We start from the raw sequence: 26581 nt of genomic DNA, 5'->3' as shown, positions 1-26581 counted from the left end.
AATTTGCTTCCATAGCCACAAAAGGGACTTCTGTGAGCCGCATCTAGAGACTGAGGCATTGACCTCATCTGCAGTGCTTCTACTTTGACAGAAAATCACAAACACACTGTATGAAGGGGAGGACTTTTCTTGATAATGCTTTGTTTGGGACTGAGTACATCCTTCAGTGTCCTACTGAGCTTTTGCTGGACAAAAATGAATTCATATTCAAAAGAAGATTAGGCAAAAAGTAGAATCTGAAAGGAATATGTCTTTTTGGTTTTCCTCCTCTCCTGTCTTTTCCATATCTAGTACTCCTATATAGGTTGCTAGAAAAGTGGCAGCACAAAAGTGGTTTAATCATCAGTTCTGTGGCATACACTGCACTTCCCTGTCACCAAGAAATACAAGTTTTTACTACTGGCTGGGTTCCTGAGCTATTATTGCCTCGGAGGAAAGCAGCAAATTCTGAAAATAAGCATGTGAACAGCACTACAGCATCCTGATTTACTGCAGCCGAGAGGAGGCCACGAAGGCACACGGGACACTCGTGTGCCGCACGGAGCTCCCCGCAGACCAACACCTAGCGACAACCATGCTGGTGCCACCTGAGAACATGCAGGCAACAGAAAAGCAGGAAAAACCCCATAGCGTGTGTGATACCCTTCTGCAGCTCTACCCAAGAACTGCTGCAATAAGGAACCCAGAACGCAGGGGTGACACTGTTTTCAGGCCTGTAGCTAGGGAGAGAAGGTTACTGCACCACGACCTCTTCCTGCGCCAAGAGGGAAGGGAAGGTGCGGAAAAGCTAAACCCACCCCGCGCGGATAACGTCCACGTTACAAGATGAAAACTCCCTTTCCCAAGCGGGCTCCGCGGCCCTGCCCCGGCGGCGTCGCGATACGCCGCAGGGCGACGAACGGCACTAACGGCCGACGGCGTTAACAGCCGGCGGCGACGGGGAGGGACAGCGCAGCCTGACCCCGCACCCGCCCTTCCCTTTCCGCGCGGCCCCGCCCCCTCCCGCCCCCGCCGGTCCGGCGTGCCTTCAGCGCGCATGCGCGGCCGCGGCGGGCAGCGTGCCGGGCTCGCGGCGGCGTGGGCGCGCGCGCGGGAGCGGCGGAGGTAGTTGGTCCCCGCGGTTGCTATGGAGAGCGGGGGAGAGGGGGGCGCGTGACCGCGGCCCCGCCCTTCTCCTCGGGGTCTCGCCAACGGTTGGTTCCGCCTCGCGCCCCGGCGGGGGGCGCTGCGGGGGCGGGGGCTGCGCGGCCCCCCGAGCGGCGGGGCCAGGTGGGGGCGGCCGGCGGCTGCGCTCGGGGGCCGCGGGGCGCTGTGCCGCCGGCGCGGAGCTCCGGGCTGCGGTGGGCTGCCGCCGCTCTGGGGCTGCCGCCGCTCTGGGGCTTCTGTTTCAGCCGCGTTACGTTTAGCGTGGGAAACGCGATTTTCCGCATAAAGCGCTGGGGGAGGCGGGCTCGTGGTCGACTTCACGAGGCCTTGCTGATTGGTGCGAGAGACGAGTAAATGCAGTGCTGAATCTTCTTTGTGATTGCCATAAATTTGCAAAAGATGTTGAGGGCACAGTGACTGTGTTCAGAATGCCGCATGAGTTTACAATGCATTTCTATGTATTTTTATGCATTATTTGATGCATTTTAAAATAAAAACTAGCTCTTAATGTTCTGCTGTACTTGAATAGGAATACTGCTAGGCTGGAAGACAGTGAACAAGCGGTTGGGATAAACAGCGCATAGAAGAAGGGTGGGAAAATTGCAGTTTGTGTGGGTCTGATTTTGATTAATGATCTGGAAAAAGAGGAAAACAAGGAATGAATGGAACTTGTCGATACTGTTAAGCAGGGGAATTGTTAATGCCAGCAAGTGGCATGAAACAAGCAAGTAAACAAGACCTTTTCACATAGAGATGGTGTCTGACTGATAAACAAGATGAAATTTCAATGCAAAAAAAAAGATTGTAGGAATGGGAGGAAATCCATCTGAAATTCACATCTTTCCAGAAGCAGAGAAAGCAGGGAAACTAATGTTTACTGGACTGCCTGTTGGGTAGGAGAGTAGTTTAAGGTTTGTGTGTGTGTGTTTGGGAATAAGATCTGTTGCAATATTAAGATACTTAGGCAAAGGCATCCTGCCAGGAAAGAATAGTAGCCCTTCCCTTCAAGGTCCTGATGAATGTTGCTTAAAACTTTTAGTCCTGGTAAAGAACCAAAAAAAAAAAAAAACCCCAAAAAACAGGTTATGAAGTTCTGAAGTTTTTAATGTAGGACTTGGGGTTTCTTCAGTATAAAAACTAAAGCACAGCATGCTAAACACTATCAGAATAGAAACCTTGATATTCTGAGTATGAAAAGTAGTGGGAAAGCATGCTATCGTAAGATTCCTCTTGCTGATCTGTGTGAAAGATGTCAGGGAAATTTGTGGTCCCATTCTCTACAGATTTGTTACAAATGGCGTGAAGGAAAATTTTTGAGCCATGAGGAAAGACAGTAAATTCCCAGGATGCTTGTGAAACTTTTGTCATATCAGCTTTTAAAAATCAGTCTTCCAAAATGTGTTGGGAAAATACAATAGGCAGGTAGGAGGAGAGCGTTTGTATCCTTTTCTGCTGCCACCTGGCAGACACTAATTGCTCGCGTTTCTTACGACTTGCTGGGTTTCCCAGGCACTTGTTTTACTTGCATGTTGGTGATAAATGTGACTTTTTAGTGAGGTGTAGCTAGTTAATGATATCATAAGGTAGTTCTCTTCCTGGTGCACTAACTGTGCAAGTGAAACACAAGTTTTAATTTAGTTCCTTAAATCATAAACTGACATTTTTTTCTGTTGAGTGTATATGGAAACGTGTAGGTGGCATGATACTAGTTTCATTTTCAGTTTTGTTTTTTTTTAATCTCTCTAGAATCATTTTTTCTTCCTGGATGTGACAAATTGTCATCTGTGTTCAATGGGTCTACGAATTCACTTTGTGGTTGACCCTCAGGGTTGGTGCTGCATGGGCCTCATTATCTTTGTCTGGCTGTACAACACGATCTTCATTCCCAAAGTCATCCTTTTTCCTCACTATGAAGAGGGACATATTTCAGCTATGGCAGTTTTGTGTAAGTCTGTTTAATTTGGATCTTTTTTTTTCTCTTCACAGTACACGTAATGTCTTTAGGCAATAGTTAATATATGTTAGGTAGGAATATAAAGGGGAGGATGAAGGTGTGTGGCTTTAAGAGCACTGGGATACATCCTATATTTTTGTGTTCTGGTAATTTGAGACACTTTCATCCTTTCAAAGGTATTATGGTAAAACTTGCTTGTGTGGAACCTGGGAGAAAGAATTAATAAGGCTAGGAAGACCTTTAGCTGGAACTCATATGCTAATAATAGTTAATGAACTATTATAGTTAGGAAAAGTTGACAGAATTTCAGGCCTGCAACCCTTAGTGCCTATAAGAAATTGGGTGGTAGCATTGATGACTGACAAATTGGGTTTTGCTAGTTTCATCCTATGTCCCTTCATGGGTCAGCCGGTAAGAATTATGCTGGGTAAAATGCTTGAAATACAGTTGGAGCTGACTTACTGTGAAGATGGACCATTGTGAATGTCCTTTCACAAAGAGGCTATGAGGTGTAGAGTGATTTGGAATGAAAACTGTATCTGGAACTGAAAGGAAAGACTGAGTAATTTCCAACTCAGTGCTGGAGCATCAACATTTTGGATTCAGTGGGATGTATATCCTGGACACTTCTGAAAATTAAATTTGTTGCTACTGGAGACCAAAAATGAGAAAACATTACTTACATATGGCTGGTTCCAACCATGGATTGTTTCTACAGTATGGTTAATATATATCTTCCTAAACATTGATATGTTGTCGTTTGAGGAGCATTTGCATCTCTTTAGGTGGTGGTTTGTTTTTATTGTTTTTTAGTATAACCAGTTCTGCCATGATAAATGTCATAATAACTGTGTAACTAATTGTGTAATTGCTTTGTTCGTGATGTTTCATAGGTGGGGATGTTTTGGAGTGGAGAAGAAAAGCCTGTGTTAAATCAAGCATGAAAATGTGCTCTATTCAACTCAGAATTTTAATTTTTCTTTTGAAACACCTTAATGTTTTTGCAATATTAGTGTAAAAGCAAGGTGAAGAACATTATATTGGCGGTTTGGAAAGTTATAAGAAAGCTGGCGATTATTTTGAACTACTCATCCTAAAATTTGATGTAACTGTTGTTTCTTTAATACAGGGGCTAGCGTTACTACATGCTACAGTTGTTTCATTTTTGATATGTTATTAAGAGTTTCTTGAAATCAAAACTTTATAAATAGGATATGAAAGATTCAATATGACTTTGAATCTTTGCCAGGGTGAGGCTGAGCTATCTCTACCATTACTGCAAAGTTTTGTGAAAAAGAGGCAGAGGCTTGCAGGCACGTACATGTTCCTCACATCAGTGTTTGAAATAGAACTTTGGATCCCAAGTTTTACTGCTCTTACACATCCAGCATTCATGGAGGATAGATTAGGGGTTAGGCCCATCATAAGCTAATAATGACAGGTCTTTGGGGGTTAATGAAGGAAGTTAGGGAAATGTGCTTGTTGCTAATAGCTGTAAAGCAAGCTGAAGGATCACTTTATACTTGCCAGCTTTTTGGTTTATTTTCCTGAGTATCATTGACTAGCCACTGAGAGCTAAAGTAGTAGGCTAAAGGGAGATATAGGTAGCTGGTCCAATATCACAGTTCTTGTGTTTGTGAAACCAACGGGCCAAGTACATCTTCAAGAATACGTTCCTTTGCAGTTTTCAAACTATGTCCTGTGAAGTTTGGTGGGTGGCACAGAGCCAATTTGAGGCTGATGGATCTGTGAAGTTATGCTGGTTAAAAAGTTAGGTTTACAGCTGTTCCAAAACTTTGGAACGTCATAAGTTACTCTGTAAGACCAGTTGACGGAGGTTTATCCAATGAATGTAAGAGTTGATGAATGATGTAGATAGCGATACAATGTGTTGTGATGGAAATTTTTTTCTTTCAGTTCGTTTAAAAACTAAAGAAACTACTTGTATGGACCATCACTTTAACATCTATTAAAGTAGGTAGGGGTCTTGAAAAAGCAGTTATCTACACTTTGTATGATTAAAGACTGTTATAATCTGTCCCCACAAAGGTAATAAAATAGAGTTGTAGAAAACTTTTTTGAGTGTTAAACACTTAAGTGATTATTCTTTTAACACTTTGCTTAACATTTGCTTCGTAGAGAGGGTTTATTATTTATGTTAGTAAGTACATTTGTTAGCAAATCCGAAATACTATTGACTATAATCAGATGAAATTTTTGGTATGTTATTTTATCTTCATTTTTTACACTTCTCTTTTGCAATTTTTACTTGCTTGAAGTAACTTAAGTGTGATGTATTATTACTCCTGCTTTTTTTCTGCCAAAGTGTAACCACTGTTATGTAATTTTTCAGGTTATTACTTTTGCTCGTTGTTTTGTATAACTTCGTTACTAAGAGCCTCAATAGCTGATCCAGGAAAACTACCTGAAAACCCAAAGATACCACTTACAGGTATAAGATATTTTTAAATAATACAGGATAGGCTGCTGCAGTTGTTTTCTTAACTTAATTTTAGTAAGTCCTAGATTATAAATAACAATAACAATGAAGTTTAGGTGCTTTTGAATTTTTGAATAAAAACCACTTTTATGCCCTCAACAACTGGGATTCAGTCTCATCTTACGAGATTTAGTTGAAACTAGGAGCAGTCTATGCTGAAACCTATGTGGTGTTAATGACATGAAAAAGGTCATTTTAATTTACTGTTTCTAACTCACAAATTGCTAGCATTTTTACTTGTATAGACCCAAAACTTCTTTTTAAAGACTAATATTTTATCAGCATTTTTGTTATGCAGGATATTCTGCTAGGTGGTTTTTGCTGGAAAGAATTGTTTTGGGTTATAGACTTTCAGACACGTTGCGTATACTTCTGACTTGCTTATATTTGCTAAAAAAATGTTTAGAGATACTTAGTGATTATAATTTATAGCTTTTTTCTAAGTATGTTTATGAGATATTAAAAGCAGTAGTGTAGGATACTGTTATGTTGGATTTTACCTGCCTGTGAGGGACACATTTCACTTCAGTGAATTATTTTTGTATGGTGTGTTAACCAAATAAAGGTGGCACTGGTTTACCCCACAATTCCTACATGATATGCAAGGCATCTGAAATAGGAGAAAATTTAGAACATTCTTAATTGTCCATGGAGAAAGCCAATATTTGAATGAACTACTTGTTTTATGATATTAAGGTATTTTTCTAATGGATAGAGCTTTTACATTCTAAACTGCCATGTAGTAGGGCTGTTAAACTGCATGAGCTTTGTCACATAAACAGAAAATACTCTTTGACTGTAGAAGATGTATCAAGTGTAGGGAGTGGTGAATGTTTCACTCTCCTCCTACAACGTGATGGAGGCCAGGAGTAACATTGCTCTCTTTAAGCGCAGTGAGAGTCTAGGATGCATCTGTTTAGAAACACTACCTCTTTGGCCTCATCCCTGATGTTATGACACCCTTAAACTATAGAGCAGGAAGAGGTGTATCTCCCTGAGATTCAGATGTGAAGTTGATCTTAGAAAGTCTCATGTCAGTGTTCTGCTTCTGATAACTGAGCCTTCTACTAAATAAAAGGAAAAGTGGCTTAGGCTTGGGTTCCTCAATCAAAGCTGCTGCTGCAGGAATACCAACATGGAATCTGCAATCTGATACAGTGAATGAACATACTTTATTAAGTTACAGACAGGTTCATGACTGAATTTCTTGTTCATTTCCCTGCAAAATACCAGGATTAATACAAACCATTTACGTTCATGCACAAAGGATTCTTGCTCTTTTAGGGGATACCTTTGAATAGCTCTTCAAACTTTGATATTCATGCTTCACTTATTTCATGACATCTTTGTAGACAGTTCTGAGAACAGAACACTTAGGCTTTATTATGATAATGATATTATGGTTTGATTTGTACTATGTAAGGGGTTTTGTCCTTTTTAAAGTAGCACTTCAGTTCTGTGGTGTTCTGTAGGTTGGTAGCAAGACATGTTTTTGCATGGTCTTAATCATATTCGATAATGAGGTTGGGGTGCTTCTGAACTCTCCTGGTAGCTACCCTATTACGGAGTGACACCTTTGTGACATTAGATTCATGGGAACAGATTGTAAATCAGTTTCCATCTGGCATCATCACTAGTTCAATGATCTCAGTTACTGGGTTTCTTTACTTCTAGTGTCAGATGAGAGCAGCCAGCAGGTGGCCCAGAAATGCTAAATTTAACTCTCTTTTCTTTACACAGTGAGAATTGTTTTACCATACAAGATTTCAGAATGCTCTACTGAAAAACCGAGCTTAATTTTACTTTTCTCCTTGGAATTTAATAAATTTCTCTACATTTAAAAAAAAAGTGCTGTTTAAATGGAAACAATCAGTCAAAGCATTTTTTAATATTCTTAGGCATGCACCTGTTTCCTTTAAAAGAAAGAAAATATGTATTTTTGTGAGTTAAAGTATTACAGTGTTGTTGTGATTTTTTTTTTATAGCTCTGTAAGGATGAAGTACTTTCTGAACATGTCATTAGAGTTCTCACCTTCAAAAGTTTCCTCTATTTCAGGGGAGCCACTTTGAGATAAATAATGTATAAACTGAACGATAGTAGCTCTTGTTAGTTTCAGCTGTGGTACTTGTGAGTATTCCTATTCAGTATCTCTGGAGATCACCTTAAAGAATCTCACACTGGGCATTCAAAACTAGTGTATAATTTTAATTACAGACCTGTCTTGTATCTGTGTGTTCTTTGGTTGCCCTATGTATAAAACTGTGTGTTTTGAGATGCATATCTTAAAATGCTTTGAGGTGGAAGATAGTTCAGAAGTGTTCATTGTGTGTTTAATTTTAGTTAGCTTGTTTTGACAAGTATGTGTAGCAGTCTTTCCTCAGAAGAGTTTGGAATGGTAGGGAGATAGTACTATGATTTTACCTAGCAGGTATGTTTTTTCGCAATAAATGTATAACAAAAAAATAGAGCTAAGGAGCTTTAGAATGAAAAATTACACTTTTCCTTGTTTATACCGTGTTTGAGTGACAGCTTTTGTGCTGTAATAATAACTCTCAAGAAATATGTGAAAAGAGAGAATTTTGGAAAAGGAAATTGGCACAGAATAGTAAAATATATGGTAAAGTAGTATCTTCTGGTTTAATTAAGGTGGCAATGGGAAAAGAAGTTTCTTACAACCTGCTTAGTTGTGACCCTATGCGTTGGTTATAGTAAGAATTTTTTTCACTTGGAATTACTTGCATATGCATTTATTATGAGCTTACTGTATTGTGTTAAAATCTGTCTAATCTGTCTCTAACCTTTTTCTCTAGAACGAGAATTTTGGGAATTATGTAACAAATGCAACATGATGAGACCAAAGCGCTCCCACCATTGTAGCCGTTGTGGACATTGTGTTAGGAGGATGGATCACCACTGCCCATGGTAAGACCATGCCATTTGTTCTAACAATATGCTCTTGTTTTAGTGAGTCAGGTCTTTCTTATTCATTTCAAAGTTCATGATCTTTATTATTGCTCATTTTTCATTTTTCTTTTCCAATTGTGCTTAATTGTTTAGGCATTTAGAGCAGGGTAAGAACAGCTTTGGGACATCCTTATGCCTACAAGTGCAGCTGACAGTAAGAACTGTTGCTGTGTTTCTTTTAATTATTGTCAAATTGTTATATGCTGATCTCAGGTTGATTTGGAGCATTCACATATTTTGATTAAAGAATTGCACCTTGTATTCCTAGAGCTGCCATCAGCATAATTCATTTGTAACTTTTTTGTTGCAGTTTAAATTCTCATGCTGAAAAAATTATCCGTTGTAGGAAGTAAAACATAGAATATTAGACATAGAAGTAAATGTAGACATCAGACGTAGTAGAACATAGAATTTATGTTTATTGGGTTGAAATAAAATACTGGACATCTTTTTTATAATGACCAAAAAAGTTCTGTTTTTTAGATAGTTTTGATTTTTAGTTTACTGAAAGATACATGGATGGCTGTGCTGGGTAGAAAATGTTACTGCCTCACACTGTACCCCACTTGTTATTGTATTTCTGATTTCCTAGTGCAATTGGTCATGTGAGTGTTTCCTAACTAGTTTCAATCAAAATGAACTAAGTCAAGCTGTCTATTTAAACTAAGTCAAGCTGATTGGTTGTTGCTTAAAATGAAGATGAACGTTTCTGCCAGTGATCTGAGGGGTCATTTCCAGCAAGACAGCAACGATGAGCTGCAGAGGACAGAACTGAGGTCAGGATCCTCCTACGTTGATTTAGACATTTTTCAGATTAGCCTTTCTGTCTATCTCCAGTTTAGAAAATAGTGCCAATATAATGCTTTTGTCATTATAGCTTAGCTTGGTATTAATGTCTGTGCCAGAGCTTGTACTAGAGTTATTGTGCTTGTATGAAGTTGCACCCTTGACCAGCCTGGTTATATCAGTGTAAGTTTTGTGAAGCAGTCTAGACCTAGTTTTCAAAGGTTTTGAATCTCGTAGTTAGTATTTACAGAATCCTTGCCATTCTTTTACACCTTTGTGTTCCTGCCTGAAAAAGAACTTTCTTAACAGAGGTGCCTATTTTATGTCTTCCAGTGTCTTGCATTCCTTCCAAAGTCATGCATATATTTTATTGGGGTACTATGTGATTATATTTATTTCAAACTGTTCATTTGCTTTTCGAATTTCTGCGTCCTACACAGTTCACCATGGGTGAAAGCTATTGAGTGGCAATAAATTAATATACAATAGTGTGAAATTTTGCAAAGTTCTTTTTTATAATCTTGTTACTCTGGTATTACTTGAAATTGTAACATACCACACAAAGTGTGTCTTCATTACATGAACATAGGGAGAACTGTCTCCTGTTCTAAATATTCACTTCAATAATTTAGCCTACATTTTAAATGATAGTGTAGGCAAACCTTTCTTCACAATAACTACCATCTTTGACATAGAGACCATCACTTTTATTAGGAATGGAGTAGCTCTTGCATATTGCCTGTGAATTATCATAACTTCTCTTATACATAAGTGGTAGTAATCTTCAGTTGTCTCTTTACATTGTAGCTACAGTGTTAAAAAGCCTTGATATTACTGTCTTTACATATACCTTGTTTCTCCGCAGGATTAATAATTGTGTTGGTGAAGACAATCATTGGCTGTTTTTACAATTATGTTTCTACACTCAGATTCTTAGTTCCTATACGTTGATACTTGATTTCTGCCATTACTACTACTTCTTGCCACTGAAAAAAGATAACTGGGTAAGAATCTGATTTCTCTACAAAGGGAATAAATAGCTAATACTACAATATAATTTATTTTGATATCTAGCTACTAAACGTTACTGCCATGTCACCTGTTCACACAGATGTGTATTTTCAAGTGAGCACATAGATTTGTGGTAAGTAACAGAGTGCCATTCTGAACTGAGTACCATCTTTATGTTAAAAAGACAACATTAATTTTCTTAGAAATTTAGGAAAGGAGGATAAAACCAGTGAGGTTCCTTTAGAAGTGACTGGTGAATAGTGGGAAGAAACACCGTAACTGCTTCAGTTGTATTAATATTCCTTTTGGCTTTCTCCAAAGTAAATTTATGCAGAGTGTATTTTTCTATCCTGAATCTCTATTGGATAATGCTGATATCACCAGAGAAGTGAGAGAAAACATAATAATTCTGAAAGGAGAAAAATGTACATTGCTTTTGAAGCAATATTGTGTGTTGCTTTGAAAAGATTATAAGAAATGTAGATAAGAGGAGAGTGAAAATTGTCTTGTTAGAGTTGGTGTTCTTCGGTTATGAAGTTGAAGTCATAAGGTCTCTGTAGCCAGTGCTTGTTTATCTGTATTATCAGTAATGTTCAGAATATTCAAGAGTTTTGCTTGAAAGTTGCTGAATGTTTGACAGTCTTGAAACAGGAAAGCCGATACTGTTTTGAAAAGATATTATAAGATCTTGCTCAGAAAGAAAAGTAAAAGTCTCTACCCAAAATCTGAAAAAAACTTTGTATTTGTCTTGGGCTGTGAAGAGTACAAGCATACTGAACAGAAAACCCTAGAAAGCGGATTCTAAATTAGATTTAAGATTATGTTCCAGGTGCCCCACGTGAAGAAGAGACCAGAACCATTCAAAAGATTGGTAATGTGTACTAAATTTAGTTTTATTTTGTTTTTTTTCCCCCAAGTCCTGAAGTGCTGCAAACTTTTTACTCCACTTTGATGTGACACACCAGCATATTCTCTTCTGGTGACTTCACACCCATCTTTCAAGAGTGCTGGAAACTGGCACTCAGTTATAGGTAAGGTAAGTCCTATTTTTCCCATTCTGTTGAACAATGTAAAAGTTTATTATCTTATTTTGTATCCTAAATGGTATAAAATAAGATTATTAAACTTTCTGAAAATTTTCTACTTCTGAAAAAGAATTGGACTTACCCTTTTAAGCTTCTTATTTGCTCCCATATCAGTCTGCACTGGGTGTGAAGTCCCCAGGGAAGCATATGTGAAGATGATGAGTCAAATGAGAGCTGAAAAGTATAGGAGGATTGTACTCCTTGCAGCATCCAAAATTAACAAAAAGTCTGAAATTGAAGTTGATAATGTCAAATTTTTATTATTTGGAATCTACCAAAATTGTGGATTTTTGCAAATCTTTCTGAAAATAACTTTTTGATTCTGAGGTGATTTTTCCATTTTAACTTTTTCATTTATATGAATATTTTCATTTAAAGATTTTAAAGGACTCTAGAAGGATTGAAAACAGAAGAGGTTTTGTGTACTTTGATTGTCTTTAGCCACTGCCTTATAAACTGAGACAAATCTGTAATATATGTCTCTGAAAGTGAAGTGCCCACATTAATCAGTACATCTCCAGTTTGTTGCCTAGAAATGAGCTTTTTATACTCACCTTCTTACAAGCATTGTGAGATGTGAGGGGACTGTTTTTATTTGCTATAGTTGCGTTCAAGTTAAAAGAGATATGACAGTTGCAGTGTTTCTATAGTAGTGATGAAGACAGTTATCTGAGTAAAATTATTGTGGATATGTTATGCTTTGACTTTTGAAAAGTCGACATCTTTGAAGATGATGAAATGTAAATGTCTTTGGGTTTTAGTTTCATTAGTTCTTCCAGTGCTTGTAATTTTTAAAGTAGATTAGCCTGCTGCGTTGTAGAGGTATAATCATACACTATCTATGTTCTGCAGGCTTCCTGTGTAAAGAATTTTCAGGTTTTAAGTGCAAGGAACTCTGTATGTTTTAGTATTAGAACTGAGTATTGTGTTGGGCATTGCAGTGCTTCCCAAAGGAGTGTTACTTTCCTAAGATAAATTCTTTGCACAGCATAGGCAGAGCTTGTCTAATAATGTAGTTTAATGGTTGAGAATGTTTCCTTTTAACTTGTGAAAGCCTCTTGAACGCTGCAGTTTGCTGTAAGTAATTACATTGTGTTTGGACAATGAACCCAACTTCTGACTGTTGGCCTTACTTTTTTAAAGGAGGATGGGAAGGCATCAAATTCTTTGTTTGGAGATGGTAGGCAAGAGGAGAAATGGGAAATAATGTTTACTTTGGTCAGATTAGGACTTCTTGATGGTCATAATAAATGGTTCTGAAATTGAATATGTATACAACTTTGATCTTGTTCAACTGGGTTAATTTCAAGCCTTTTGGAGAGAGGCCTATTTTTAATATGTACCCTTAAGGAGATGTGGCAAGTTAGGATACAGAACAGTCAGTAATTGTTGTAATCCGGTTTAGGGCATTTGCCTGAGTAGTGCATTTGATTCCTGTGTTTGGATGTCTAAATCTGCAGAGAGTCATGAAAAAACATAGTTCAGTGCAGGGGGTTGTTTTTGGCATGATGATCAATTTGTATATATGGACACTTCAAATGACACTCTTTTGAAAAGCTAGATCTGTGTTATAGTATGTCTGTGCTCCAGAACGATAAAGCTGTTTACACTGTGTATAAACTTGGTAGATACAGCAGGTCTAATCTATTCCTGGTTGCACTGCTTTATTAAGTCTAGACACTTAACAGTATTTGGCTTTCTCAGTTTTTCAGCTGCAGGATGGGATGTCCTAGTTGAAGTACAGGAAATTAAGAATGGTTTGTCTAGGAGTCTAGTCAGCATTTCTGCCTGGAAGAGGATGTCAGAGTTCAGTTTAGCTGGTTTTTGATAGTGTTGCTGAAGATTTAATGTCACATAACTGTATGCCACACAATCATTTGTCAGAATTATGTTCTTCTGACGTCACATGAGCAAGAGAAGTGATAAAATGGGGTCACCATTGGTTAGGTATTTAGGCAAGCATCCTACAAGATTGTTTTAATCTCCCAATGCAAATTAAGCCTGAAGTACCATGGTGTTCCAGATAGCCCAGTACATTCTGCCTTTCACAGGAGTGCCATCCCTTGTAGACGTTTCTGGCTTTAACCAAGAGCTTTTTTTTTCTTTTTTTTTTCTTTCTTTAATTGATAGGAGCTAGTATGTACCACAGACTCAAATACTGGATAATTTTTTCTAAATGGCCATCTGGAATTCGCTTACTTCCTGCTCATTAAAAATACTTGTGATCTTTTTGGCTGTGTGCCTTCATCTTTTTTTATTTTTATTCTTTGGATATAAAATAATACACAGTACGGAAACTGCAAAATTAAAACTGTTTTTAATGCTTTTATGAAAGAATCACTTTCTCACAATGCTGGTTAATATGTTGTGAAAATATGATCACTGTGTGCATTTTAGCATTTTTTCCTCTAATCAAAACTTGCATTTTTATTTTTAACAGTTTAAGTAAGAAAAACCTGAACAGTTTTTAATTAAGTATACTAAGGTAAGGGTGATAGCTTTAAAGCTAATGAAGGAAGGTATTTATCTTAAGCAGAGGTATGATCTTTCAGTGTTGTGCCTTATAAGCAGAAGGCTGCTTTGTAGTATTTTTGGCTCTTGGAATTGATGTACTTTCAGGATGATGTGTTGCCGTTATTGCTTCTGTTTGTCCAGCAGGAGGAGTACAATTACTGCTAGAACTGAAAGAAATAGGGTCTAGTAATTAAATCATATATGTAAGATACTAGTAGAAAAGATGTAATTCAAATAAGACAGCATATGAGTTCCTCAGCTAGCTTGGGTGATTTTCAGAAGCTCAGTTTGGGATGTTCGTAGTTTTGCACCTTCATTAAAACATCCAGAATAAGAAGTATCACTCGTGGTTCTGCAGTTATACACTGTATATTACAGAAATACCATTACTTAACTAATTCTTGAAGAGTGTTCTGAGCTGTATTGGTAGAGGTGGAAGGAAACATCAGGTAGGAAGCACTGTAGCATGATCCACCTGCTAACCAGAACTCAGATTTCTCAGTTTCAAATAACAGGTGTTGGGAAAAATTCATTAAATTTTGTGAGAATAATTTTTAAGGTAATATTTATTTGTTAATTGAGTTTTTTTAATTAACTATTAAATTAAAAACTGGAAAAGTGTGTCATCCTCTGAAATCCAACCAGCTTTTTTATAAAGAGATTCTAAAGCAAAATTTTCGCTTAGGGTTGTGAAGTGTCCTAGGGTCATGAAGTGACCAACAGGATAGGAGAATTTGTTTATAAAAAAGGACAAACATTGCCTCCTCAATGCTCAAAAAAAAAAAGCAACCTAACCCTGCTCTCCTACTATGTAATTATAAGGACAGCGTATAAACCTTGAATGGAACGGGGAAAGTAAATTACATGATCTACAGGGGAAGATAGGAATGAAAGGATAGTATTTTGTTAAAACTGAATATATTGGTAGTGTCATTTTTATGCCGAGATCATGTTGCCTATTGTTAAAGTCTTTTCTACGTCTGTGATTGTTTCAGAATTATTACTGTAGAGTGAACTCTGTGTAGACCGTCATTTTTAGAATCTCTTCTAAAAATACTCTTCCCATTTTTACTTTAATCAAAATCAGACTTGGATCAGACTTTCAAAAATTAGAGATTTAATAGACCTGAAGTAGGTTTGAATCAAAAAAGTGCTTAACTTAAGCATCCATCCTTACTCATAATAATTGTGTTTACAAAAGGACTTATTCAGAATGCAGCTCTTGAGCTATGAATTCATTTTTTATTTTGTTAAGCTGAGTGAATATTCTCCCCTCTTTCCTCTTTCCTCTTGTTAACCCTGTAGCCTGTATTTTTTTCTTGTGTCTTTTTTCAATCTGATAGCCTGGCTTTGTTGTCTGTTTTACACTTTTTTTTATTGTAGCCAGGTTGATATACTGACTTCATCATCAGCCTGAGGCAGACATCTGCAACTGAGAATAGACGAGCAGACTACCATGTGTTACATGAGGTTTCTTCTGTATCCATCTCCCCAAGAGAAAGATAAAGTGTCTCACTTTATTTTGTTAGTATGTTAATTTCTGTGTATATCATATTTCAGTAAAGAAGCAAGACTGAAGAAATAAATCTTACATTAAAAATGAAATGTTACGAAGGCTGTTCTGTACCTTTTCTCTTCTGGAACCGATACTGTGGCCCTGTGTTGTCCCTGCAGAAAGCTCTGCTTTCTCTACAGAACATGCTGTTCTTAGATGCTGGAGTAGTGGAAAGTAACCAAGGCTGCACATACAAAGCTTTGAAAATAACCCAGTGCTCCTAATGGCAGAGACCCATTAAAAGTTTTTGTGCCTGTATTAGCCGGGTAAAAAGAAACTTGCATTTGGAAGTGGTGGTCATATGTTTTCAAAATGCTTATGACTTCCATTAATCAGTAAGGGAAAGGATTTGGTTATGACCTTGAGCTGGAGCCTTTCAACCCATCCTCTGTGTTAACGTAAATCTGTAATACCTATTTTTCTTAATCACCATTAACACTGATTATAGGGAGCATCTGTGACAGTTGATGCTTTCAGATAAAAAAGCAGTGTATGTTCTGCCCTGGGGCTGAGGAAGTCTTGTTTGAATCTTTGTCACAAAGATTAGCTTTCTGTGGAATATTTTGGTACTAACTATGAAGGTAAAGGTGCTAGACCTCTTGGTTTGTAATGCAGCCCTCAACATAAACCTCCATATGTACACTGTCAGTCTCATTTTGTGTTAAGTTTCTGTTGTACATCTGCTATACATTTTCTGCTCTTCATCTCTTTTGTAAGAGGCCAAGAATCCTTGTGGTTTGACTGGAAGGCTAGAAGTAGTCCGAAAGGGTGCCCCCCCCCCCCCCCCCCCAAAAGAGGAGCTAAAAAGTTTGCAACAGGCACCAGGCGGAAGCAGGCACGCTTGAGCAGAGTACTGTATGTAGAAAAAAAAAATGGCAATAACCCACATGAACTCTGAAGATGAGAGGGGGCAGTTAGGTTGTGGTGCTTGCAAAAAGTAAGGAGAAAGGAGGCTACCTGAAGTGCTGGTCTCATTATTAAACCTCTGCACAAAGTGATGGCCTAAACCGAAGTCACAGCCTGGCCCAGTGGAGAAAAAGTGCTATGGGACAAAACCCTGCTGTGCCATGAGAGACAGTTCTTGTGTTGCTGATGTTAGCTAAGATGTGCTTTGCAGCTTAATCTGTTTAGTTCTTCTTTTGAGCACATACAGTGTGATTTTTTGGGGGGTGGAGGGTGTCAGACAATCTCAGTACTCACTCTGCACAGAGATGGGTGAATCTCTGTTGGTGTTTGGACTAGATGGATCTGTCCAAAATGTATTGAAACAAGGACTGATTAATTGTTAACAAATTATTTTTGAGGTGATTTTATAGTCTTCAGTGGTTTTCTTAGGGGGAAAAATGCTTCTGTCAGTCTTGAGAAGGAATAATAAAAAAAAATTGGGGTGAACTTTTATGTAGTGTACCAACATGCTAGATGTGTAATTACTATTATTGCTGTGATTTAAATGGTATTTTTTACAATGTCTTCCCCACCCCCCCAATCTTTATGCAGTTGCTTTTCTGTTTCAAGATATAGTGGTGAAAGTGGTTCTGTTGTTAAGGTCTGATTACCAAAAGAATCTATTCCTAAATATGCTGAGGGTCTTTCTAATGAATGTAGTCCTGTCTGTACAGATTTCTAGGTGAGGGCCCAGTATTGTTTTCTAGGCCATCATTGCCTCAGAGACAAATCGTCTAAAAGTTAGTACAGTTGGTTTTGAGTTGGTGCTCCTAGGGACAAGTAATAGCTAGAAAAACGTTGATGATACCGCCACCTCTCACTATTTGTTCTGCAAAAGAAATCCTTTTGTGGTGGATGCTTTCTTCTTTTAGGGAGAAAGGAAGGAAAGACAGACCAAAATTCTGTGATGTTTGCTACTGTATGAAAGGTCTTTCCTTTTCTGTACCACTTGCCTCATAATACCGAACAGTTAAAAGACAGTTTGTAGTTTTAACATGATTTAGAAGGATGAAATACAAAATGCATACTGCCTTCTTTTTCACTAGGATTTCCTTTTGTAGTGTGTAAGTTGATGTCTTTCCTTCCTGCTGAAAATGGTCCCTTTAATTAGCATCTTAGGGGGGTGCTGAGATTTCTTTCTTTTTTTTTTTTTTTAATTAAATGGAGAAACTTGATGCTAGATCCAGAATGTGACTTCACTTTTGGAACTCCTCTTACATTTCTATGTCTTCTGTCAAGTTGAATTTGAATTGAATGTGCGATTCAGTTAAAATACATTAAAACGTTTCTAATAATAAAGAGACAATACATATGGAATTATGAAGAGAAAGTGTTTTAGAACCAATAGATCTTGGTGTCTTACCCTGTTTTTCCTTAGAGGTTTGATTGGGGGGGGTGTGGAAAGGAAAATAAAAGTGAGCTTGCCTGCTTTTTTTGGGTTGGTTTAACTGTGAATGAAGTAGTTAGTGAGTAAACAGAGTTCCAAAAAAAAAAAAAAAAGGAAATGAAGAATACTTTCTCTAAGTTTTGACTTTTTTCACAGCTTTGCCAGCCAGTATGAACATCTTTATAATCTTTGTTTAATGTTCCTGACTTTATTGTTTGAACTTCCACATAAATAATTCAAATCAGATTTTTTATCTAAAATAATTTGCCCTAACTGTTCCTTGTGTAATTAAAACCCAGTATTCCTAGATCTAAGAATTCCTTTTCCTTAAGTCATAGTGATTCTAAGGAAATAAAGTTCAAAAGCAGTAGGGTTTTTTTCATTCAGTTCACTTTTATGTTCTAGTTGTAATTTAAAGTTTACTTGAAAGAGTTTTAATAGTTCCCTGCTGTGATCAGGCTTTTCTAAGTGAAAGAACAGATGTGTATATTCAGAAGACAGCCTTGAGAACATAATTGTAACTTATAAATAAGGGAATGGGTGTGCTAACTCATTATGAAGGAGTAAGAAAAGGTGTGAACTTATAGTACGTCTGTAGTAACTGCCATGTACGAGTGTTTTCCTGTGATAAAAATGAGGTAATTTATCCTTTGAAAATGATCTAAAAAACTGTCCTCTATTTACTGCTAGGTAAAAGCAAGCTTTCCAGAGCAGCATCTACCTTAAGGCAACTTGTTTGTGCTTCCATACAAAATTATAATAAGCCACTTGAGGTCAAGATTTAATAGAAAAAGAGAGGTTTATGTTGGATAATAGGCAGCTTTATAGTTAGACCAATCCAATACAGATACTTTGATTTTATAGGTACCATCTTCAGGAGTAAAGCTAGGAATGTTACTGTTTTTATTACAAAAGAGGTGATGTTAAAGTGAAATTTGCTGTGGCTGGGAGCCAAAGTTAAAAAGCCTTATAACTGAGATGTTTTAACAGATTGGTTTTCTTACATTTCCAAGCTTTTGTGTAGCAGTCCAGCATGGTCTGAGGTGGAAAAAATCAGGATTGAACCATCTGAGTTTACTGTATTCCTGAACCTCAAAATATCTGAGTGAGCTTTTTGGTTATCTTGTGTTTACATATATAAATAAAAGATTCTCGTTTATAATTTTAGCACATAAATACATCAATGAATTGCCATGTAGCTCAAAATCCACTGTTTACCTTTAGCTGTAAGTCTTTGAGGACAGCTGTTATCTACTACTACCGCTGGGTTCAAAGACTTAATTTAATTTTTAAGTGCTAAAGTCTCTTTCTTCTTTCTCTCTTCTTCTAGGATGTTTTTGTATATAGACATGAACTTGCTCTTCTAAGAATATCTGCCTTCATGGGTCTAATAATACTAGGTGGAATAAGTGGACTCTTTTACACTCAGCTAATGGGTATTTTCACTGTGAGTATCTGTTCCCTTAATTTTAGAAATATATTTTAATTTTATTGTCAATAGAATTAATAAAAGCAGAATGCATTATAAGGAAATAATAGAGAAGCAATTCCACCATGGGGCACCTCTTTGGTATATGCTCTGTCAGGTTTCTTGTCTCTAAGCAAATCTTATGAAGCCTTCTTGTAAAGAAGTGTCTAATAATTCACCTATTGAGGCAATTTTCTGATTTATATTAATGAAATAAAATCATACACTGCCCTGGAAATGAATAATGGATTTACAGTGAAATACAAGGTATATATTTTGCGGGTCTTGATTTTTGCTTTTATGTTAAACTCATGTGCTCTGGTCTCAGTTAGACATTGTGACAGTGAGGCCCACTGGTTAATCATACATTTTGAGAACACAGTCTTTTTGTAGAGTATTTTAATCTGATTACCTTCGTATCTTTCCAGTTAATACACTGCGGCGTGGGATCACGTACAACATACAGTCTAAATGCATATTAATGCACATTCTGTAATTAAAGTTACAGGAAAAAAAAATTCTGCATGGAAACATTTACTTGTTAAACGAATTTGACAATGTAATAAATATCTTCAAGAACAAGCTTTTCTTTTCTTTTTTTTTTTTTGCTGCAACGTGCTTTTCTGTAGCTAGAAATTAATCACTGCCAGTGAATCATCTGAAATTGTCTTGAGAGTCTGTAAAAGTGAAGTTCTCCAGTTCTGAACAAAGTATGTTAGTCAAATCTGAACATGTCTGAAAGAGTGTATGATTCTACCTGCAAAACTTTTATTAATGACAATAATGTACAAGATGACAGCATCTTCTGCATGGTGAGTTGCATGGTGACTGCAGCTGATTCTGAGGTCTTGCTGAGATTCCATTTTGGGGTTGTGAGGATATACAGAATCTTAACCCGTGTAGGTGCATAATGGAAAACCTCCTAACCATATGGCAAAATGCCTACGTATGGAATAAAGGACAAGAACTACTATATGGTTTTTACTTGTTAGATAAAACCGCAATACTGTTAATATTACCTTTCTCTAAGTTATTGCTCTTTTTTGTCTGACTTAATCTATGCTGTGTATTATTTTTGCTGTTCTCCAGCTGCTCAACCAGGCTGTTTTTCGCACCCTCTTTTGACCTGCTGGCCTTTTACCTTTGCCCCTGTTTACTGTGTGCCTCTTCTGCTCTGAGGTTTGCTAACAGGATGTCACCTCCGTGTAAATGCTGGCAAACAACCTTTGTGTCTGTCTACTATAGAGTCAGGAATTTATTCTAATCCTGTACTCTGCCCTGCTGAGTATCTAGCTGAAGTGGTGCAGACATCTGGATTTTGCTGCCCCTCACTCCCAGTGCAAGGAGAGATAGAAGTTCAGGGAGCCTTAGAGTTCAGACGTTGGGATGGAGATGGCCTTTGAGTTTCTGTTAAATAGATATCTGAGAAGTACTACAATAACAGATGGAAATGATTTGGAAGAAAGCAAGGGACAAACCCTAAATCTACAGCTGTGTTCAAGTCACCTGTTTGTGCTACTGGGAGCTGGTCTCAATTTTGGTAGTGGTCATTAGCATTTATCCAGATGGCACTAGTATACATGAAACAAACTCTCAGACTGAAGCTGATTCTGTTTACAGAAACACCTGAAACTTGGGACATTTCTGTTTTGGCACAAGGTACCAGCTGTGCTGCCTCTGAGACAGGCATGAATTCCCAGAATGTTCTTCTACCCTTGTGTGCCTTAACACCTTCAGGTGGTCAGCAACATTGCAAACTCTATAAAACAGTATAAAGCTTCTTTATTCTTCGTCAGTTGTACAATATACTGTGATGTATGTCATTGTACTTACTGAGCTGACCACTACCTTGGAACAGGTGTGAGCTCATAGCATTTTCAAGTCTAACCTCCTTTTTCCTGCTCAAAATCATAGTTCCATGGACGATTGAGCTGCAGTAGCCCTGGATGCTCTCTCTTCTGTGCTCCTTGTCAAACTAAATAATTGCGTTGTAAGGGCCTATGGCTACACTTTCTGACTGTGGTGGGTAGAGAGAGTGTTAGGCTCTAACTCTACGGTACCCTGAGGGGGGCAGAAACTGCAAGCATGCAGAAGCTTGCCACAGCCCAACTTTAGTGCGGGGTTTATTCAGGTTTGGGCCACTGTGAAGGAATAAATATGTAAAAAGCATAAGTACCTGCCCAATGTTACCCAAGGAATATCCCCTTTTGGCTGCTTAAACAATATGACATGCTGCTATTTGTTTATTTGAGAAACTCTAAGGGAAACTGTACTGGTGAAAGAAACTGGCTTTGTAATTCAAAGTATGGGCACTGGATAATATTATTTAGAAGGGTGGCTCAAGGCATCCTTTAAGTTTCTGAACTGCCATCCTTTACCTTTTTGCAGACCTTTTTTTGTCACAGAAATTTGTGGCTATGTACATGTTGAGTGATGTTTGGATGTCGGTAACCCTCCTTTCGGCAGTTGCTGGTCTACAGAAATACTCCTGTATTTGTTTAGGTGAAATTGGTACTTTCTTAGACAGCAAGCTCAAGTGAAAACCTTTAACATAGTATTTGTGGATAAGCGGGATCTTAAAGATTCTCTTGTGATTACTGTCCCTGTCTACTGGCCTTGTTAGTACTTGAGGATTTTTTCTCCATAAAATATGAGTGGATTCTTTAAAATTTTAGTAACTTTACCTGATCAGAGTGTGTTTTGACTTTGGTAAATTTATAGAGTGTTCACCAAGTTCTATCTGACTAGAAAGGTACCCCAATTTCTTTATATGATAAGGCCCAAAATGTTGGCAAAATAAATAGAAATAGGATTGGAGAAACAGCGCATGATTTAGCGGTGACTAGCAAGGTTTGCAGTTTGGGGAAACACTGCTTTCAAATACTGACATGCCTCAATATTTAGTCATGTGATAGCTCCTGCTTGATGCATCTCCATCATGATAAGGAGCAGTGATAGAGGAAGTCACAAGTTTCTATAAGACATTTATGAATTTTCTCCATGGACAGAAGAGCTTGTTTTCTAAGTGTATGTAATATGCGTGCACAAAATCACCCTTCTGCAGGCACCCTACCTTGTTCCATACCAGCACAACAGTCCTCCTCTTTCCTTATGTTGCTTCTTTCATGGGTACAGAATTGCTAAGAAAATCCAGTGTGGTCATTTTGAGGAATTCTGTGTGGAAACAACTAATCAGACTTCAAACAAAACCAAACCTAAGTTAATTGGTAGGGTGGCTATTGATTTGCAGGTCATGTCAGATAGATCTATCTGTAAAAAGTGCTTTTGATTGTCAGTATTGCAGGGTGGGGCTCTGCTTCCTCTGTACGCACTTGCTAACAGTTTTGGATAGCCAATGAAAAAGACAGATGAGAGGACAGCAATTGAGAAATTGCAGAGTTTTTATGACTTTGACACTGCAGAGACTCTTTCTTCTTAAAAGCTGACTTGAGTAGTTTCCTTCTAGGATTTCCACAGACATTCCTATGACATATGATGTATAGGGGGACAAAAATACTGGGGATGCCCACTCAGGAGCGCATTGTGTGGAAGGTGTTCAAATCCTGTAGGAGCAATGAGTCATGATGACTAAAAGACAGGTGTCCCTCTAGACATGCCTGCTGCATATCATGCTGAAGTCGCTGTTCAGCATCTAACCTTCCTGTGTAAACTAAGCAAATTATATCTGTAACTAACTTTATTTAAAATGAAATAATCAATTCATGATGAAATTAAGCTTCATTTTGTAAAAGAATGCAAATCAAAAGCAAAATTTATTTAAGGATGTTCTTACTGGCAGAACACCATCATTAAAGCTTGGTAGCTCAGATTTGAGGTTAAATTGAAAGAAAGTTACAGTTAAAGTATTCATGTTACATTAACTGTCCCATAGCAGTTCTTGAGAGCATACACTTCAGGGACTGTTGAAGCTGCACAGGCATGTGTGCAAGAGAGGTGCACAAGAGCATAGGCTCTTGGCCTTGGAAAGGTGCAGCAGAGCAGCAGCTCTGTTCTTCCTACTTATGTATGTACAGAAGGAAACGCAGTAAATGTTTTTCTAATTCCTGCTCCATGCTTCTCTTTGCAGTTAACATCAAGTCAAAATTAGTTCTACAGTTTCTGGATAAAAGTTATTTTAAAATTAGATACTTCTCACTACAGTTCTGTGATCTAAAGTTAACCGACAGATTGTTACTAGGTGAGTCCAACAAGTTCAGGTTTGTTGGATATTATCTATGTTATTTTCCTATCTTTTGAAAACTGCCAAGGTTATATTTTTAGAAAAAGAACTAAACTCATGACTTAACTAACTTTGAGCCTTTTTATAACAAAACTTCTGGTTCTCCATAAGGTAAACTTGCTTGACCTTTATAAGATTTTCCAAAAGCCAAGCCAATAGTTTCTGTTTCATGTCACTGAACAAGAGTAATATAAACAGCTAAGGCTGACTTCTTTTCAGTAGTATGGGATATGCAGATATAAAAAAAATGCTGTGTTCTCAGTCTCTTTCACTATCTTCTAAACATGTGCTCTGCTTACTGTCAGTCCTGCCAAAGCAACTTGTTATATGAAACTGCAGAGTAGTTCTCCCCTTGTTTAGTATCATCAGTAATAAAGAACTAGGCCTTGAAATGGCACCTTCTGCCTTTGTTATTTACGGTCCATACCCACAGTATCATGGCTTTGCTCAAATATAAATGATTAGTGTAGCAAGCAGCTCAGCTGTGAAGTGTGACATACTTCACACATAGTTCAGAGCTCTTGCTTATTTGCACCACTTACTAACAATAGTAAAATTGCTAAAAGTTTGTATTTTTTTCACTGCAGCAAGACAGATAAATTTGAATGTATAGAAAAAATGTATTAGCGTGAAGTTACCTTTGTATATAATATTTATCTGGGCTTCTTCTGGGCAGAATTTACTATGAATTGAGCTAAGTGATAGCTTGACAAGCCATATGAAGAAGCAGGTGTTTTTTCATAGGATTTTAAGGAAAAATATTGGCATTTTTTTCCCATGTTGAGTAACAGTTTTCAGATGTTGAAAAATATTATGAAGCTTTATATATAATGGAAATGATATATTTCATATACCTTGTTGTGTTTGTCTAAAATAGGGCAGTAGCTAAAAATAAGAAAATAAGCACTTTATGAAGTATAGGTGATATATTCTGCTGTATGTACTGGCACTTTCCAAAATGCAGTGTTGCAGTGCAGTCGACTGTCTTTGGTTATAACGGAAGATCAGCTATGTAAGAGTTCTTAAACTAGGAAAAAACCCTACATTCTTTACTGTTATCTTGTTTCATGTGTGTTCAGTAGATTCTAAGAGGCTTGGAAATAAACACACAAACACATTCCATAAACACAGAAACTTTGTTCTGTCTCCAGTTTGGCTCTTGCACAGACACTGTTCTTAAGGCTATGCTATTTGTGAACATGATTAATAGACAAGGTTACTTAATATGCAGTAATCTTTCGGAGTCTTACCACCTCTCTGACTGTGGTAAGACTGTTAGTGTGTCCTAAGCACACAGCTATTTGCATCTCATCTGGAGATTCAGGCAGCCAAAGATCAAGGGAGGTGACTTCCTATGATGAGAGGAGAAGTGTGAGAACAGTTGGCAAAAAACTGTCCTCAGAGGAACTTCTGATATGAATTGTTCTCATGGAGAGGGGAGCAGCTGAGGTGGTCACTTTATACCAGATTAGTGCTTTCTCCTTAGAAACTAGCATATGTGAAATATCCTTGTAGCAGAAGGGGCACATGGCTCCTTTCATCCTCCTTCTCCAGTTGCTTTCCTCCAGCCCTGATTTGCCTTTAGTCTCGTGATGATGCTGAAGTTGTATCCTGGATCTCCCTTGGTGAACCTATATTTGGATACTTTGGAAATAGAGGTAGCGAAGGTTCTTCTAGTTCAAAAGTCTCTGAAAGGTGGGAGAAATGAAAGATCATAATTTAGAAAATAAATACGCTTTTTAAAATCTGTGCATAACAGTGAGTCCTCTTACATATAATTTTCATGTTTCTAAAGAGCAGAGTGGAAGAAATCACTGTTTAAAACATTACCCATGAAAACAGTGTCATAATTTTCAGCATGGATCATGTATATTCATTGAAGGCCTGCCTCTCTTCTTTGCTTGATGCTTGCTTTTCTAGTCCTCTATCGTTGCTCACCCTGCAAGATTAAATTTGATCTTGCTTATTTGGAAGTGAGTCTGCATTCGTTTCTGAGCAGAGCAAGATTTTTTAATGACTTTGCTTGAGAAGTAAAGACAAACTTAGGATAAAACAATAAGTAAAAAAGACAGATTTTTGTCAGTTGCACCCTAGGACAACTACATGTTATCTTCCTACTAAGAGTAACATCATTCTTTTTTTTTCTATTATTGCTACCCTTTACTTCAGATTGCTTCTAGGTAGGACACTCCCATGTTGACCTCAGCTAGTCAACAGGGTAAAAAGATAGCTTTAATACAGGCACTTCAAAACACTATCAAGGCAGCAAGATGTATCTTTTATCTGCTGGTTTGTCACGTCATTCTTTACTACAAAAATACTATTTAAATGTAGACTATCATTTTGCTTGAGACAGTTGTTTCAGATAGATTTAACTTTTCCACAAAAAAAACACAAAACATTTATTGTATTATGTACTCTACTGTCCGTGTTTATTAATGGCATTCAGCTGTAATGTGAATGCAAAATTTATCTAGAAAAGGCTATTTTATACTTAACCAAAAACCAAATATTGAGGAGCACTTTTCCACGTGTCTTTGCTGTATTGTCAATTATGTTTTTCTGTAGTTATCCTCACATCAAGTAATTAAATTTAATCAGGAAGTAGATAGAATGATATCCAGAAACTTGCCTGCTTTTCCAAGGCATGGATTTTTCCAAGGCAACATATGATTTTTAAAAAGTCCTCTAATTTGGTATATGGTATTTTTATATACAACATGTGCATGTTTTCCTTAACTCTTTTTTTTTTTAACGTATTTATTCATTCATTTATTGATAGGAAAAGGCATAGATTTGCTTGGAGAGAAGAGTGTCTTTTCTATCAGTTACTGATCACTTCTGGTTTATGTTTGCATGAGTTAAAGAGCTGTAATCTAGGCTGTTTTAAAAATAGGAACTGTCAGGTTAATTGTGTGTAGATTAATACAGGACCAGCACTGGCATTTTTATTTGTCTCTTTCAATCATTCCATTTTTGCTTTAAGAGTGTATGTTCTGATGCATCAGCTTTGTATGTAAAAAGT

The 26581-nt window shown here is 37.5% G+C and overlaps 1 protein-coding gene across 5 annotated transcripts in view; it reads left to right on the top strand.

Annotated features, from left to right (window-relative positions):
* The first annotated feature begins 1010 nt into the window (after positions 1-1010).
* Positions 1011-26581, top strand: part of ZDHHC21 (zinc finger DHHC-type palmitoyltransferase 21) — a 42370-nt gene continuing 16799 nt past the window's right edge. For 3 of the 5 annotated variants that reach the window (XR_010386316.1, XM_064502707.1, XM_064502709.1), the window contains exons 1-6: positions 1011-1193; positions 2893-3091; positions 5454-5552; positions 8412-8523; positions 10217-10355; positions 19179-19295. Coding sequence is in view for 4 of the 5 variants with exons in the window: in XM_064502707.1 (XP_064358777.1) it covers positions 2938-3091; positions 5454-5552; positions 8412-8523; positions 10217-10355; positions 19179-19295 (621 nt within the window). In the remaining variant the exon portion in view is untranslated. Of the gene's footprint in view, positions 1194-2892; positions 3092-5453; positions 5553-8411; positions 8524-10216; positions 10356-19178; positions 19296-19744; positions 19902-26581 lie in introns of those variants that run through there. The other 2 variants (XM_064502710.1, XM_064502708.1) reach the window with 2 other exon arrangements.

The sequence above is a fragment of the Dromaius novaehollandiae genome, chromosome Z (assembly GCF_036370855.1).
Source record: "Dromaius novaehollandiae isolate bDroNov1 chromosome Z, bDroNov1.hap1, whole genome shotgun sequence".
Taxonomy (NCBI): domain Eukaryota; kingdom Metazoa; phylum Chordata; class Aves; order Casuariiformes; family Dromaiidae; genus Dromaius; species Dromaius novaehollandiae.
This window is presented reverse-complemented; position numbering and strand designations above follow the sequence as displayed.